This window comes from Lygodium microphyllum, chromosome 25 (assembly GCF_053477565.2).
Source record: "Lygodium microphyllum isolate KBCC chromosome 25, Lygodium_microphyllum_v1.1.10, whole genome shotgun sequence".
In the NCBI taxonomy this organism is placed as follows: Eukaryota; Viridiplantae; Streptophyta; class Polypodiopsida; order Schizaeales; family Lygodiaceae; genus Lygodium; species Lygodium microphyllum.
In genome coordinates this window covers 45,658,762-45,675,124 of record NC_141159.1, presented here as the reverse complement: position 1 = coordinate 45,675,124, position 16,363 = coordinate 45,658,762, and the positions used below count along the sequence as shown (strand labels likewise).

General features: G+C 40.5%; 1 protein-coding gene across 1 annotated transcript; it reads left to right on the top strand.

Moving 5' to 3' along the window:
- The first annotated feature begins 9,016 nt into the window (after positions 1 to 9,016).
- Positions 9,017 to 13,631, top strand: LOC148014163 (putative pectinesterase 53). The gene is made up of 5 exons (XM_087667054.1): positions 9,017 to 9,736; positions 11,307 to 11,496; positions 11,860 to 12,066; positions 12,456 to 12,691; positions 13,265 to 13,631. Exons 1-5 carry the CDS (start codon positions 9,219 to 9,221, stop codon positions 13,404 to 13,406), a joined length of 1,293 nt encoding a protein of 430 aa, XP_087523180.1. The 5' UTR covers positions 9,017 to 9,218; the 3' UTR covers positions 13,407 to 13,631.
- The last annotated feature ends 2,732 nt before the right edge of the window (positions 13,632 to 16,363 follow it).

Below are 16,363 nucleotides of genomic sequence, written 5' to 3'. Positions count from 1 at the left end.
TGGTTTGAGACCCATATATAGGGTTCTTCTATTTCTTTGTATGTGACTTCTTTTTGGCTTACACAACTAAGAAGAGGAAAACTGTTTTCAGCCTCCACCTTTGTGTGTATTCCCCCATTGTGCAAGCAAGAAAGCTACAAGTGAGACTCCTTCCTTCTCTCCCACAATCTTGACATGGTATCAGAGCCTTGTTCGTGGTAAGGAGCTCAAGAAAGCAAGCCAAGCTCGCGATGTTCTGGTAAGAGGAGCAGTGTTGCTTTCATTTTCTGTTTTGGGAGCAAATCTCGGTAGGCAGCACAACCGGAAATTGCAAGAGTGCATTGTCTCATGTTGAGACGCCCTTCGCAGTGAAGCAAGAGGGCAGTATATGTTGCGGGTGAGGGCTTTAGCCCTAGGCGACCCTGTTTTTTTTATTTGCGGAAAGTTGTTCTTTCATAGATTGTCACTGAAAATCTTGACAAGAACAACCTCCAAGCATGGAAGTTTAGAATGACGAATTTCCTTATGGGAAAAGGATCTTGGGAATTTGTTGCAGGAAATGAAGAAGAACCAGTTCTTCCTGATGTTCCCAATCAACAGCAAATGTAGGCATTTCAAGCATGGCATGAGAGAGCCAGGAAAGTTATGTACTAGCTGTCTATCAGCATTTCAGACTCTATGATTGTGCATATTCAAGATGCAAGTACGCCAAAGGAGGCATGGGATACTTTGTCAAAAATGTATAGTACAAATACGCAAGCCAGGAAAATGCAGCTCAAGCAAGAGTTGCATAATATGCAAAGAGAAAATATGAGCATTAATGACTACCACATGAAGGTGAAGAAGATTGCAGATGCACTTGCTTCCATTGGGTAGTTTCTGTGACCTTGAATGGTCTAGGAAAGGATTATGCACAGTTTCGGACATCCATTTCAGTTCGTGAAAGATTTCCTGATTTTGAGGAGTTGATTGCTCTTCTAATTTCTGAGGAGCAGAGAAATGGTGGTGCATCTTCTTCAGGAGGAACTTCAAAAGAAGATGTCTTCTACTCAAATGCTGGAAGAGGTAGAGGCAGAGGTAGAGGAGGCCTATTTAGAGGCCGTGGTAGAAATCAGAATATGCAGCAAACTCAAGAAAACCAGTCCTATGGAGGAGGACGTGGTAACTCTAGAGGCAGGGGGAGCCAAAGAGGTCGTGGTGGATGGCAAAGAGGCCAAAATGCAAACAGTAATGTTGAATGCTACTACTGTGGTAAAATGGGTCATATGGCTAAAGACTGCGATAAAAAGCAGAATGACATCATGAATGGAAAATTGCAACAAGGAAATTATGCATCTTCTAGTAGACAGGGTGATGACAGAAATGAGCATTTGTTTATGGTGCAGCACATGAACAATTCTGTGACAAGTGTAGAAGAAAGCAACGATGTGTGGTATGTTGACTCGAGTGCATCAAACCACATGACAGGTCATGCAGAATGGATGGAGGATGCAAGGAAAATGGAAAAACCAGGATTTGTGGAGACTGGTGATGATACTGCACATCCTATTATGCAGATTGGAAAAATTCATTTGTCTATGCAGGATGGGAAAAAGAAATACCTGTCCGATGTATTTCATGTCCCGAATATCACCAAGAATCTGGTTTTTGTTGGCCAAATGGTTGAGCAGGGCTTGTAGGTCAGATTTAATCCTCATGGATGCTTTATTGAGGATATGAAAAATAAAGGTCGCTTGATAGCAAAAGGAAAGAAGAAGGGCAGAATGTTTACATTGGATGCAGACATGCCTGAATTGAGTGCAGCAATGTTTGCACATGGGACCGGTGTAGTTGTAGATATTGATATCTGGCATAAACGCATTGGTCATGTTAATGTACAGCGACTTAAATCAATGCAGACCCAAAATATTGTTGTAGGATTGCCTAAATTCAAGGTTGCAGAAATGCATAAGGTATGTGAAGCCTGTCAATTTGGAAAACAGGCAAGGAAACCATTTCCTAGACATGTTCAAGAGAGTAAGAAGCCATTGGAATTAATCCACTCTGATGTGTAGACTACTAAAGCTGCATCTCTTGGAGGCTGTCATTATTTTGTCACTTTTATTGATTACTATAGCAGAAAAGTTTGGGTGTATTTTATGAAAAAGAAAAGTGAAGTGTTTGGGCATTTCAAAACTCTTAAAGCTATGGTTGAAAAAGAAACAGGCCTGCAAATAAAATGCCTAAGGTCAGATGGAGGGGAAGAGTACCTCTCAAATGAGTTTACAAGGTTCCTGCAGGAGCATGGCATAAAGCAACAATATTCATACAGTCATACCCCACAACAAAATGGAATTGCAGAAAGGAAAAACAGGCATATTGGAGAGGTATCTCGTGCCATGCTCAACGAAAAAGACTTGCCAGATTTTTACTGGGCTGAAGCAGTTGCTACAACAGTCTACATAATGAATAGGACTCCCACTGCAGCAATACATGGGATGACTCCAGAGGAGAGGTATACTGGTAGGAAACCAGATATTTCTCATTTGAAAATTTTTGGTTGCATTGCTTATGTTCATGTGCCAGATGAGTTGAGATCCAAGTTGGATCCAAAAGCTGAGAAGTGCATCTTTATTGGTTATTCTCTGCAGCAGCAAAAAGGGTATAGGTGCTCTAACCCTTCTACTCGTAAGTTTACAGTGAGCAGAGATGTTGTTTTTGATGAGATGAGTAGTTGGTACAAACCAGTAAATGTGATTGATAATGTAGATGCACAAAATGGTAATGCTGCACAGAATTCATAGCAGCAGTCACAAGATATTAGTGGACTTGGAGCGTCCTCTAGCAGTGGTTCACATTCTTCGCCATGGACAGGCAGATTGAGATCAGAAGAATCTTCTCAAAGCAATGCAGATAGTGGTATGCAGGTATCACGAAAAGAAAAAGAGAAGGTAGATCAGCCCATGTTTGATGTGAATGCAGGTCACTCTTATGTGGATGGTGAATCCAGTGGCTCTAAACAGAGCATTGATGATGAGTTGGGTATTCCTTCTATTGTTACACCTGGAGTAAGGAAGATCAGGGATGTTTTGAGAGAACCTGGGAGTGAACCTACTTTGCACAGGTCTACCAGAGCTATCCTGTGGATAGGCTGAAATATGATGGATTTACAGCCATTCACTATGCATATATGGTTAAAGTGATACATGAACTAGAACCCACTTCTTTTGAGCAAGCCATGGGAAAAGAAAAATGGGAGAAAGCCATGGATGAAGAAATGGATGCCTTGGAAGAAAATGCTACATGGGAATTGGTACCTTTGCCTAAAGGTAAGAATGCAATTGGCTGTAAGTGGGTTTATAAGGTGAAGCACAATGCAGATGGTTCTGTGAACAGATACAAGGCAAGATTAGTAGTCAAGGGGTATGCACAAACATATGGCATTGATTATGAAGAAACATTCAGTCCAGTTGCAAGGATGGCAATTGTAAGAGCAGTCATTGCTGTGGCTGCATCAAAGGAATGGTCTTTACATCAGATGGATGTAAAGAATGCCTTCTTGCATGGTGATTTGCAAGAAGAGGTCTATATGGAGCAGCCACCAGGTTATGTGCATGCTGTTCATCCTGAGTTTGTTTGCAGGTTGAAGAAAGCATTGTATGGCTTGAAGCAAGCACCTAGAGCATGGTCTGACAAGATAGGACAATATCTTGTCACTATTGGCTTTCAAATTTCCAAGGCAGACTTCTCACTTTATGTGAAAAAAACAGAGAAATGTATTATGCTACTTGTCATTTATGTTGATGATTTGATTATGACAGGTGACAGTGATGAAGATATCCTTCATGTGAAAATGCTATTGAAGCAGAAGTTTGAGATGAAGGATTTGGGAGAGCTGCGTTATTTCTTGGGCATTGAGGTGATTAGATCACCAAGTGGGATACAGCTCTTGCAGAGGCAGTATGGATTGGACATGCTGTCCAAATATGGGATGACAGGCTGTAAGCCTATTTCAGTTCCTTTGGAGCAGAATGTGAAGCTGAGCGCAGATGCAGGTGAGCTTCTGGAAGACCCTACTATGTACAGACGCATAGTAGGAAGTTTGATTTATATGACTATTACCAGGCCAGATTTGAGCTATGCTGTTGGATTGGTAAGTCAGTTTATACAGGCTCCAAGGAAATCGCATTTGGATGCGGCTAGATGCATACTCAGGTATGTGAAGTCCACATTGCAGTATGGACTACTTTATGAGACTGGGGTTTAGATACAGTTGCATGGATACACTGATGCTGATTGGGCTAGTAGTATTTCTGATAGACGATCTACTAGTGGATATGTGTTCTCTTTTGGGAGTGCTGCAGTCACTTAGAGCAGCAAGAAACAGCCTACAGTTGCCTTGTCGAGCACAGAGGCTGAGTACAGGGGCGCAGCAATGGCTGCATGTGAGGTAGCTTGGTTGCATAAGCTACTTTATGATATGCATCAGCCTACAGATGGGCCAGTTGTCATTTATTGTGACAACATGAGTAGTATACACTTGGCAAATAACCCAGTCTATCATGCTAGAACAAAGCACATTGAGGTGCATTATCACTATGTGCGGGAGAGGGTTTTACTAGGTCTTATTGATCTAGTTTATGTCAGCACAGAGGATCAGGTAGCTGACATATTTACGAAGGCATTGGGTGCAGAGAAGCTGCACAAGTTCAGAGACCTGCTTGGTGTGCATGAATTGGGATTGAGCTCGAGGGGGAGTGTTGAGATATCGAGCTCCACTCGTGATATGCCAGGGTGACCGTTGTGCATTTATGTCACCGACTTGTCAGTTGTAGATGCGGTTGGTACACCGCCCATGAATAATAGCTAGATGATAGCTATTCTTATCTACTCTAGTTTGTGGCTCAATTAGTATGCCACCTTAGTTAGTTGTCTTTGGTTTGAGACCCGTATATAGGGTTCTTCTATTTCTTTGTATGTGACTTCTTTTTGGCTTACACAACTAAGAAGAGGAAAACTGTTTTCAGCCTCCACCTTTGTGTGTATTCCCCCATTATGAAAGCAAGAAAGTTACAAGTGAGACTCCTTCCTTCTCTCCCACAATCTTGACAGAGCCAAGGAAGATGAGAAGGAACAATGGTGAAAAAGGCTAGAAGAAGAGAACCATGAGGTGGTTGGAATGCAAAGAAAGCACGAAACACAGATGAGAAAAGTCTAGGAGGATATGAAAGAGCTCATCGCACTATAGATAGAGAGAGTGTAAGAACAAGATGAACGACAAAGAGAGAGGGAAGAAGTAGAGTATAGAGTGCAAAGGGAAAGAGAGGAACAAGCAAGATTGGAAAGAGAGATCCAACGCCTAATAAGGGAAAAAGAAGAAATTGCACAGAAATGGAAGGGGCAGGAGAGCAAACGATAATGGCCCTATCACAAAGGCAAAGAGAGGGCTTGGAAGAAATGAAAAAGAAGGCAGATTAATGGGAGTCTAAACGCGAGAAGAAAGTGAACGACCTAGTGAGTCGTTTGGCCCTTATAGAAGGAAGCAGAATACTAGTAGAAAGCAAGGCAGATGCCACTCAGGCTAGTCTAGAGGGCCAAAAACATGCCTTCCTCATCACAATCTTAGACGTCACACTCTCTCAAGAGGAGAAGGCAGTTGATGCGCTTAAAAGAAAACTAGAAATAGCTCATAAGGTGATAAAACAAGGGCTATGCTTCCAAGTCCAAGACACAAACCTCAATCTGACTTAACAAGATCAGGGAAGAGAAAATCTGTTAAGAGCAGGCTTGAGCCCGCAAGAGGTTGACACATTGGGACTCCAAGTCTAAGAATAACCACAATAAGCAGTGTAGGGTCAAGCCATGATGGGTCACAATGAGATGAGAAGTGGATTCCACCACCTCCCTCACCACAACTAGAACCCCTTCAAGAGATGCCAAGGCAAAAAGGAAAGCAGAGGCTAAAAAGAAGATGGCTAGAATGCTTGACCAAGCATGCAAAAGGGCAAAAACACAACTACTTGCAATCCCCAAGACTCCCATCCCACCAAAGAAAGACTACTCACCCACGAATTGGAACACAGAGCTATTAGTTTGGGAGGAGTGGGAGAATCGCTGGTAGCCCTTTGATTTCACCTTCCAATACCCACCAGCCCTGATCAAATTGCTATCCATTGAAGTAGTAACGGAAGTAATCGCCATGGGAAGAAGGCTTGGCGACTGATGGCTCACCGAAAGGGAGAAGAATCCAATGGCTTGGGGGACGGAATCTCTAGATTACTGGGAAAACAAGGTTGAGGAGGTACCCCACATGGTGTTTTTGAAATTGAAACTTGGAAAATTTTCAAATTCTCTAATACAGTGTTACAATGCGAAATAGCACTATTAACTAGCATATAGAAATATATTACTATGCAATAAAATAGGAGAATCAATTGTATTTAGAGATACTGTTGAACTTGATGGAAGGTGTTAAAGTGTACAAGTTTACACAATCTCAAATATGTAAATACTCTTTGGTTTAGCTCTCACATGTATAACTAATTAGCATACAAGAGAGCAAACAAGTCATTGCTAGTTAGTATACAATTCTTTGTTCACATGAGATTTATTTCTTACTACTTTAGCTACAAGAACTTTTGCATAGCAAATATATCTTATTCTAGTTGTTAACTTTTAAATCAATAAAAATATCAAATATTTTTCCATATATGTACTATATCTTGACTATTATGATTGTTGATATTAGATCTCTCAAATATTTTATATAGCCATAAAGTTAGTCGGACACCTATTTGCAAAATCCTGACTACATCTACCTATCTCTAGGAGCTAAGTAATTAGAGCTACAATTGTTATCTTGATATGAAGTATGGAAAGAGTTATTTCACATTATGGAGCATCCACCTACCAAAGGGTTTCCCTAGATTCACTAAACTTAGAGAGATATAGTGACAATTTTGTGTGAAAAAGTATTATCTAAACTATAAAAATGAGTTCTTTCACACATTATGGAGCATCCATCTACCAAAGGGTTCCCCTAGATTCATTTAGCTTAGACAAATATAGTAGCTATTGTTGAGAATGTAAGCATGTGACCTCTCCTTATAGTGGAGGGGATAAGTATAGCTAGGTGTAAATGAATTGGAGGATAGGGGAGCAGGGGGAAACCTGAACCCTAACTTCTTCAGAGACTATATAAACTGCCTAAAGGTCACTCTCATAGTAGAGGAGAGTGTACCAGTTGTACCTGTGAACAACTCACTTAGTAAGCAAGAGCTTCTTCTTGTACTTGAGCTCTCTCTCTCCCTCTTGTGAACACTCTCATGCTTCCACTCTAATTTTCCACATGGTATCAGAGCCATCTCTAATCCTTCAGCTTCCCTCAGTCTCTTTACACACCTAAGTGCACAAAAAGTACATTTGCCCTCTCATTTACTTTCCTTTCCACCATAGCTAGCTTGACCCACCTCTATTGGAGGACTTGGGGAGAGCAAAGGAGAGCATTTCAGCTCTTGATTCCTTCTGGAGATCTTCTCCCTAGCTCAGGGCACTTCAGTGTGGCACATTAAAGATGAGGATTAGGCGACATGGAGGGCAGCATTGCGTTTTTCTCAAAATTGGCGCAGATTTTCTGGCATCACATATTGGGTTGCTGTGCATGCTGATGAAGGCGCAATGTTGGCAACTACCATGGGGTTTGTTAGCCCCCCTAGTGGGCCATCTCCCTCTAAGAGGGTTTGAACTAATTCCTCGTCTATTGGCTGCTATGACTAAAACCCTAACTGTGGGTTTTCTAACAGCCATAGCAATCCACACAACACCTATGGGTGCGACAAATACAATGCCAAAGATAGACACAATATGCACGTCAACTCTCAAAAAATAATACATCCATGATAATCAAATATCCATAAAGTACAATAATAATACACAAGTGCCCAAAAAATTATCCACTGAAACACTCCAAAAATAATAATCCACCATAAAATGGATCTAGCACTTGTGCTTTGACCTTCGTTGACATTAGTCTTCACAAAATACTATTAATATTATCCCCCTTCGAGATCAGTGGGAGTTCCATGGCACTCATATCAAAGGTAGACATGGAATGCTAGGAACACTTGATAAAGGCTGTGAAGAAGGAATGGTCTTGTTGGAAGAGTAATACATGCGGCTGATGTTTTTGAAGATAAGGAGGTTGGAGAGGAGCCTAGAGACAATAAGCCTCTCAAAGAAGATGGCTTGGACCTTTCCATTAAGTAAGAGCTTTACATAGCTCTAGAAGTCGAGGTTGACCTTTGCTAGGATGAGTCAACTTGATTATGGCTTGGTGATTAAAGCATGCGAGAAAGTTGAAGGATATGTGTAGCTATTTACACAATGCCCCAAAGAGCTTAGGATTGGGATTGCATTTTTTGGGTAGGCATCCATACCCAAGTCACAAAATGACAAAGTGTAACATTAGGTTGATAGGGCAAGAACCCCTAGCAATTCCCCCCCACTTCTTAACCCCAACACATTGGGCCAACCACAATGAATGAATTATCCATAGACCATGTAGTAGCAATAGTGAGAACCGTTTTTGCATTGCCTTGGCTAGCTGGGCACCATCTAGCTGTCTTGAGTTCAAACCCAACAATGACTATTGCAAGATGTTTCAAATTTCCAACATATTCAAAAAATAAAAGAGAATAGCTATTTAGAAGATATCATATTTCTTGTGAGTTAGTTGGGAGACAAGATATTTCTTGTCCAAATTAAGTAGGCTTTGTGTCGCAGAGCGTTGATTCAAAAAGTAAGGCTACTTTTTGTAGACTTTTCTGGTAATGTACAAGTACACCGAAGGAGGTACCTTAGTACCTTACCTTGCCAAAAAGGACGATATAGTGTGGTACGTACACCAAAGGGATGTGTAAGATGCCAGCTGAGGGTATTAGTGGAGAGGTCGTGAGCAAATTATATTGCTGATATGCGGCATCGTGGACTGTCACGTCTTCCATAGCATTCCTTTGCATCTGCATATCGTATCATGTATATATAACATGGCATTGCTCGGATCGACTTCGTATAATTCTCAATTAGAGCAGCTGCAGGACGTTTCTCTGTCTCTCTGTCTCTCGATCCGGGAGAGGAAAAGATCAGAGAAGAAATTCTCGATTGAGAGTATTTTTTTTCCTTGAGGCTAGGCCTGGGCCTGGCCACGGCGACCTCCTTTGTGAAGATTCCCATCAGGACAGTATCACGGGTCTTTTAAAAAGATGGTGAAGGCGGCCCTGCTTTCTGTTACAAGCCAGCTGCTGGCGACGCTGGCGCTGGTGATGCTAGCCGGCAGCAGGCTGGATGATATGGTAAGTATAGGCGGGCGGCTGCCAGGTGGCGGCGTGGCACTGGCCGTGCCTTTGCCGCTGGAGTTCGCCGCATGGGTGCAGCAGATAGGTGACACGTGCCACCCGGACGCGGACGAAGACGAGGACGACGACGACCGGATGCCGGCGCGGTCTCCGCTGTACAACGACGAGCTGGTAGCGAGGTGGGCGAAGTACAAGTCGAAGGGGCGCTTCCTCAAGAAGACGGCCGGCAACAAGGCCAAGTCCCTCCTCAAGAAGATCACATACCCAGGTGCCGCTGCCTCCAAGAGTGAAGGCACCAGCTCCTCCATGATCGTCGTCGCCAAGGACGGATCCGGCGACGTCACCACCGTCCAAGCCGCCATCAACAAAGTCCCTGAGGGCAACGAGAAGCGAGTCGTCATCTACGTCAAGAAGGGTATCTATAGGTGAGTCGAGTCTCATTATCCATCCGCCTTTAGACAGGCAAACGATCAGCGCTATACACTCTGAAGGCTAACCTTGGTAACCTTAATTTGAAGGGCCATATACTCTGAAGGCTAACCTTAAAATCTTAATTTGAAGGGCTCTAGTGCAACCCCATTCCTTTTTCAATTCCTTGAGGAAGAGATTGGATGGGTACATAACTATCCTTCTTCTAAGTCTATCCTTATTTTGATGGACATAATCATTTCTACCCTTCCATCCACCTTTACACAGTCATCCCATGGTCTAAGGGCAAAGTATTACTATTAGACTTGAAGGCCAACCTAAAATCTTAATTTGAAGGGCTCTACTAACGCCTCAATTTCTATTTGAAGACACTCGAAGGGTGCATAGTTGACACATTCATTTCTACCCTTCCATCCACCTTTAGACAATCATCCCATGGTTCAAGGGATCATTGCTAGAATGTGAAGGTTAACCCTAAATTTGGATTTCAATGGCTCTACTAAAACCCCAATTTTCTTCTCAAGAGATTGGAAGGTACGTAACTATCCTTATTCTAAGGATATTATCCTTATTTCGAAGGACATACACATTTCCACACTTCTATGAAGAATAAACCTCCCTTTAAAGGGCACTAAGACCTTTAAATTCAAGCCATGAAGACCATAAACAACTATTGGTATTTTTTGAAAGTCTATTTTTAAATCACATTAAAGTAAATAATTTATTCCATGAAAACTTTGTTGATCTCACATAGTATCATTTACTCAAGCTTTTGCAAAAGGGTGACATTGGCCTTGTAGTTTCCTTGGTGTCGTAGTGGGGGAATAGGGATCAAAGGCATTTTAGCACACACCTAATGCCTTGCTCACGCAACAAACCAAGTATGAGCCGCTCCTTGTGAAATCTAATTGCATCTATGGGAATAATGGACAACAATTCCATTGTCATGCCTATGAATTTGTACCCATTATACAAGATTCCCATTGTAACAAGCAAGATATGAGGTGTCTCACTTATAGGAGGTCACAAAGTTGTACAGTAGTACCTTATAGCCAAAGCTCACATAGTATGGCATACGTAAGTCTACACTTCTATTAGTTAGATCAATTCATAAATATTAGTTCTAATTTGGTTTTGTCTTGAAGATGACATAAAGTGGACAAGTTATAAATTGGCATGTTAGGTATTCTTTTGATAGAAAAGTAGGTTATTTTAGAACCTTACTCTTGTTTTGATTGACTGGGTGAAAGTGTTTTGTAAGCATTGTTATTTTGATTGTTTCAAAACAAGTGTATTTGTGGATAGAGATGTTTCCCAATGTGGAAAATACACAAATTCTTCTTGCTATCTTTAAGCCTTGGTTTTGAAGGTTGCATAATCTTCTCAAAGGATTTTACTCTTCAAAGAAAGGTGTAAAATATTATACACATAAACACTAAACCCTAAATCTTAAACTAAAGGGTTGCCCTTAAAAATCAAAGTCTTATTGCTAATTAGGGCTAGTAATCATCCTTGCAATGTATTCAATAGGTTAGTATGAGTAAGCCATATTTATACTTTATGTAGGGAAAAGGTGTTGATTCCCAAGAGCAAGCCCTTCATTACACTCAAGGGAGAAAGTGCTGCTCTCACCTACATTCAATGGGGCGACACAGCTTCTACCAAAGGAAAGGATGGGAAGCCCCTTAGCACGTACGGTAGTGCTTCAGTTGCAATTGAGTCAAACAACTTCATCGCACTTGACATCTCCTTCAAGGTATTATATCAACATATCATAAGTAATTCCTTCCATTCCATTAAAGACATTATAATTGGAGTGCAATATAAGCTAGATATAGGAACCAAGCTATCTATTAACTTTAACCCTAGTTATATAGGTCCATGGATGGATCTACATGCAATAATCTTAGAGGCTAAGCAAACTCTCTCTCTCTCGACACTCCCGTAATGCACAAGAATCTACCAGATAATTCAGGTTACATCTCGAAACAATGCAAGCAATAAAGCTTTGCGAGAAGATAATATAGAGCTGTTTGAAAGAGTATATAGATGGTACAGGTGATCATTGTATTGTAACTAGATTAGTTATGGTGATCACCTCAAATTCTGTCATTTGCAGAACACTGCACCTGCTCCCAAGAACGGAGAAGTAGGGAAGCAGGCGGTGGCATTGCGCGTCCAGGGTGACAAAGTGGCATTCTACAAGTGCAACTTCTATGGCGCTCAGGACACCCTCTACGACAGAGCTGGGCGCCATTATTACTACAAGTGCTACCTCGAAGGTTCAATCGACTTCATCTTTGGAAATGCCCGCTCTCTGTTCGTGGTAGGTACTAAGACAATATTATTGCATGTACCCGTCTGGACGATACTCTTCTTTTCCCTTTATTTTCTCTTTAGTATTCATTGAGCATCTTTAGGAAGCACTCTAGACCTAGTTAGGTATGGTTGGGGGTAGGGGTTGGCGGGGGGCCAATAGTTAATATGGGAATTATAGTGGGAATCTGTCTAAAACTTATTGTAACACATGAAGTAAGCTCTTTCATGATCTGGGTTAATTACACGTTCTAAGTAGTACACGCAAGCGTCACATGATCGATTCAATTATGTCGAAATTAGCACGTCGCACGCATGTATTGTTCGCGCAGTATAATTGGGTCGATATAATAACCATTTTTGGATATTGTGTCTGGTCTTTGTCGAATGCTCCTGCAGAAATGCCACATTCAGTCCATTGCCGCCCCCTGGGGCTCCATCTCTGCCCAGAAGCGGATGTTCCCGGGTGAGAATACTGGCTACTCTTTCGTGTACTGTGTGGTGACGGGATCTGGCTCGATCTACCTGGGAAGAGCCTGGGGTCCTTACTCTCGTGTGGTCTACGCCTTAACCTACTTCGACGACATCATCAGACCCGAAGGATGGAACGACTGGGACATCAAGGCCAACCAAGGGTAAAATTTCCTACCTTAGTAGCACAACCATCCACACTATCAAGAGGTAATAATCCACTCGGGATGGCCCAGGGCAGCAGCTTCACGAGAGTTGGTACGCGCCGCGCGCCCCCCCCCCCCCGAGGCGACCTGCTACGCTTAACTATGCATCGGGGCCGATGCGTTAATTTCTATATCCATGAAGCCCGACTTATAAGCTACACTATAAGATGGGATCATTGTCCAAACCCATTAGTGCTACATATTACGAACCACTGTCGTTGTTCACTATTCGATAGTCTACATCGTCCATCATATTTCTTTCATTTCATCTTCCTGGACATGGCTTTCAACTAATCATCTCGTGATTACACTCTCTAGCTGGTTAGTGAAGGAGTTTGGCTAGCCTCACCTCCAATAGCCTTCTAAGAGCAGTCATAGCTCTTTGTCACGAAAGCATTCTTAAGCACTCGTATAGAACATAATGCGTATCTTAATTATTCAATCCATCTCATTTTAGGTACAAAACGTTGCAATTAGCACTAAACAAAGAGTATCCTAATAACCTTTTGGCTTGAAATGTTTGCTTTGCAGCAAAGTTTTCTATGGTGAATACCGTTGCTTTGGCCCTGGGGCAGATAGAGATGGCCGTGTGATGTGGTCCATGCAACTCACAAGCAAGCAAGCCAAGCCCTTCATGAGTTTGGCATTCATTGATGGCAGGCAATGGTTATAACAAAGAGGATTCAAGATTGTTTTTGTAGACCAAACCTCCAAAAGACTGATTCTTTTCTCACCTACTCATTGTGAGCCCAATTTCCTATTTGAGAGCATAATGTGGCTAACGTTGGGCTCTTGCAATCACCCAACAGATGATTATGTCCACAATTTATAGCTTATCTAATTCATTTAATTGGATTGACAGAATGTCAATCCAATAATAAAGAAAGTTTATTCATAATCTTGTCCAATATCAAATTGGGGACTTGGTGATATGTCTCTATATTGGACTTCCAGGAGTCCAGTTGTAAATATGTGTATCACGTGGGTTCAACATAAGGGATTTTAAAAATACCAATTTTACACATTTTTTACATACGAAAGGGTCCCATATAAAGGGGCTACTTACAAATTGAATAAAAAAGGGTTATGTTTTATTTTAAAAAAATTCACAGATAAGGATATTTACAAATAGGCCTTGAATACAGGTGATATAGAGGGTATACATATAGTGAGTTTCCAAGTATGGGACATGCTATTGAGAATGGATTCACTAATTTTGAGTACAATAATTGTCAAAAAGTATCCAATACTATATTAGAGAATTTGGGAATCTCCCAAGTTCCACTCTCAAATTAGAAATAAAGATTTGACCATGTGGCTAAATTTTAATCCCTTTTTTGAAGATGGAACTTGGTAGTATCATCTATATAGTATCTAGAAAAAGTTTCACCTTCAAGAAAGGGGATAACAATTTGACCATGTGACCAAATATTGACCATCCTATAAATTCCCAAAGTAGATAAAATTTTTCAAACTCCATAATATAGTGTTATTCTATAAATATACATATGTTTAGTATAATTAAAAGTTAGCAATTACTTCCACTGTCATCAATGTCTCCATTTGTGTGCACATTATTTAAATGTTCTTGGATTTTTCCTTTTATCATGTTTAAGAATGAACAAATTTTTCTAAATTGGACATTATGCTTTGGAAAATATCTTGGATAATTGTAATATACTTATTCATGCTTGTCAAGCATCCCATTGAATGAGACCCTATGAAATGATAGTAGGTTGTGGAATCAATGAGAGAGAGAGAGAGAGAGAGAGAGAGAGAGAGAGAGAGAGAGAGAGAGAGAATATACAAGCTTTTGGTGGATACTATGATTACCTTTAGTCTTCATTATCTTTATTACTACACTACAACACATTGGGCATATAACGATATAATTAGTCTATGAAAAAAAAATCCCCTTTGCCATTGGTAAAGGAATCGCTATTAGCATTGCCATAAAATTGTCACTATCTAGCAATGTTAAAAGCAATGATGTAACCATTGCCAAAATAGTGATGGATGTTGTGAAAATAGAGATTCTAATTGCAATGCTAGCCATTGCCAAAATAGTAATGGATGTAGTGAAAATAGGTTCTAGCTTGAACATCCATTACCTACAAGAAAGAAGACACTACAGTAAAGGTAATGACCTTATTTAGAAAGACAATAAAAAGCTTATCATAGATTAAAATCACTTACTTTGAGCATGAAAAATGATTACTCACTGCACTTGAGAAAGTCATTAAATATCTTATAATCATTCTCATCTAGTTGGTATTTGTCATTTGATGCACTGTATGTTAAATTTGCCAATGCGATGAGTGACTCTATAGCAATCATATTCAAGTCAGTTATGTCATATGTAAGCATATGTTGTCCTTTCACTCTCTCGTACCAACCAAGCTAAACTTCTATCCCTTGAGGTCGATTTTTCAAATCAAAGCCTTATTTATAATCAACATATCTATGTCTTACTTTCTTCCTCGGCTTTTGGACTAGGCCAAGATACCATGTGCCATGAGAACTATCCATTTTATTTAAGTTTGTGGATTTTTCATCTCTTTGGATGGTTGCTACTACCTTGATCTTGCATGTTGCACACAAAATATACCGCACAATCACAACCTAACCCAAAGAAATTCACATTGCTTGATGATTGTGATTTTGATTTGTGAATGAAATAGACACCTTGCCTCACTCTTGCCTCACTCTTGTCAATTGATCTTTTGACAATGTTGAATTCCCATTCAATTGGCTGACCAATGTCGACTTGAAGATATACTTTCCATCAACTTCTACCAATTCCAGTTATCTGCTTTGCTAAGTTTCAATCCCAATGACTGACACAACCTTCGTGCTTGATGCAAGTCCTCTTTCAAGGCATCCACTATTACATCATTTCAAGACACACATTCATAGTTGCCTAAATCTACTACTACAATTCCATCTTTTTTATTTAAGCATTTCCATATATGCTCCTATTTTTTATGAGCCCTTAAGAAAACCAGCCCATCTAAACTACATTCATGCACATGGGAATCTTTTTCAAAGTACCGACACTATGCAGAAAATCTCCAAAGTCAAAGGCTCTCTCTTGTCCCACCATACCTCCAATTTTACTGAAATAAATTTCAATTGCATTCGATCCAGTGAGATGTAATGCACACTTGAGAGTAGGATAAAAGTCACGAAAAACCTTTATGAGAAGCACAAAAAAATGGCATGAAAGTTGAATATATGTGTAGGCCTCTCTACTTATGAAATTTATCTTCAAGTTGTATGCTGCATGTTGATGTATCCACAACCTTCAAAGCATGAAAAAGAAACTAACCTTAGCTGCCATCACCACACACGATCCTTCAAGTTTAGATATATGGTGATAATTAGAAAACATCAATGTAATCAGCCACCACAATATGCAAATATACCATAGTTCCTTGCATACTTCTCTCTTTCTTCTGTAATTGTCTCATACAACATTGCACTTGTTTACTTGCAATCCTTTGGGCAACTGTCCAATTTTGATGACATTTCATTGTATATCTCCATCTTGTAGCTTGTGTTCATCAATGGAAATTGAGTTATAGGCCATTGCAACATGATTGAGTGTAATCCAAACTTTACCAATTGCAA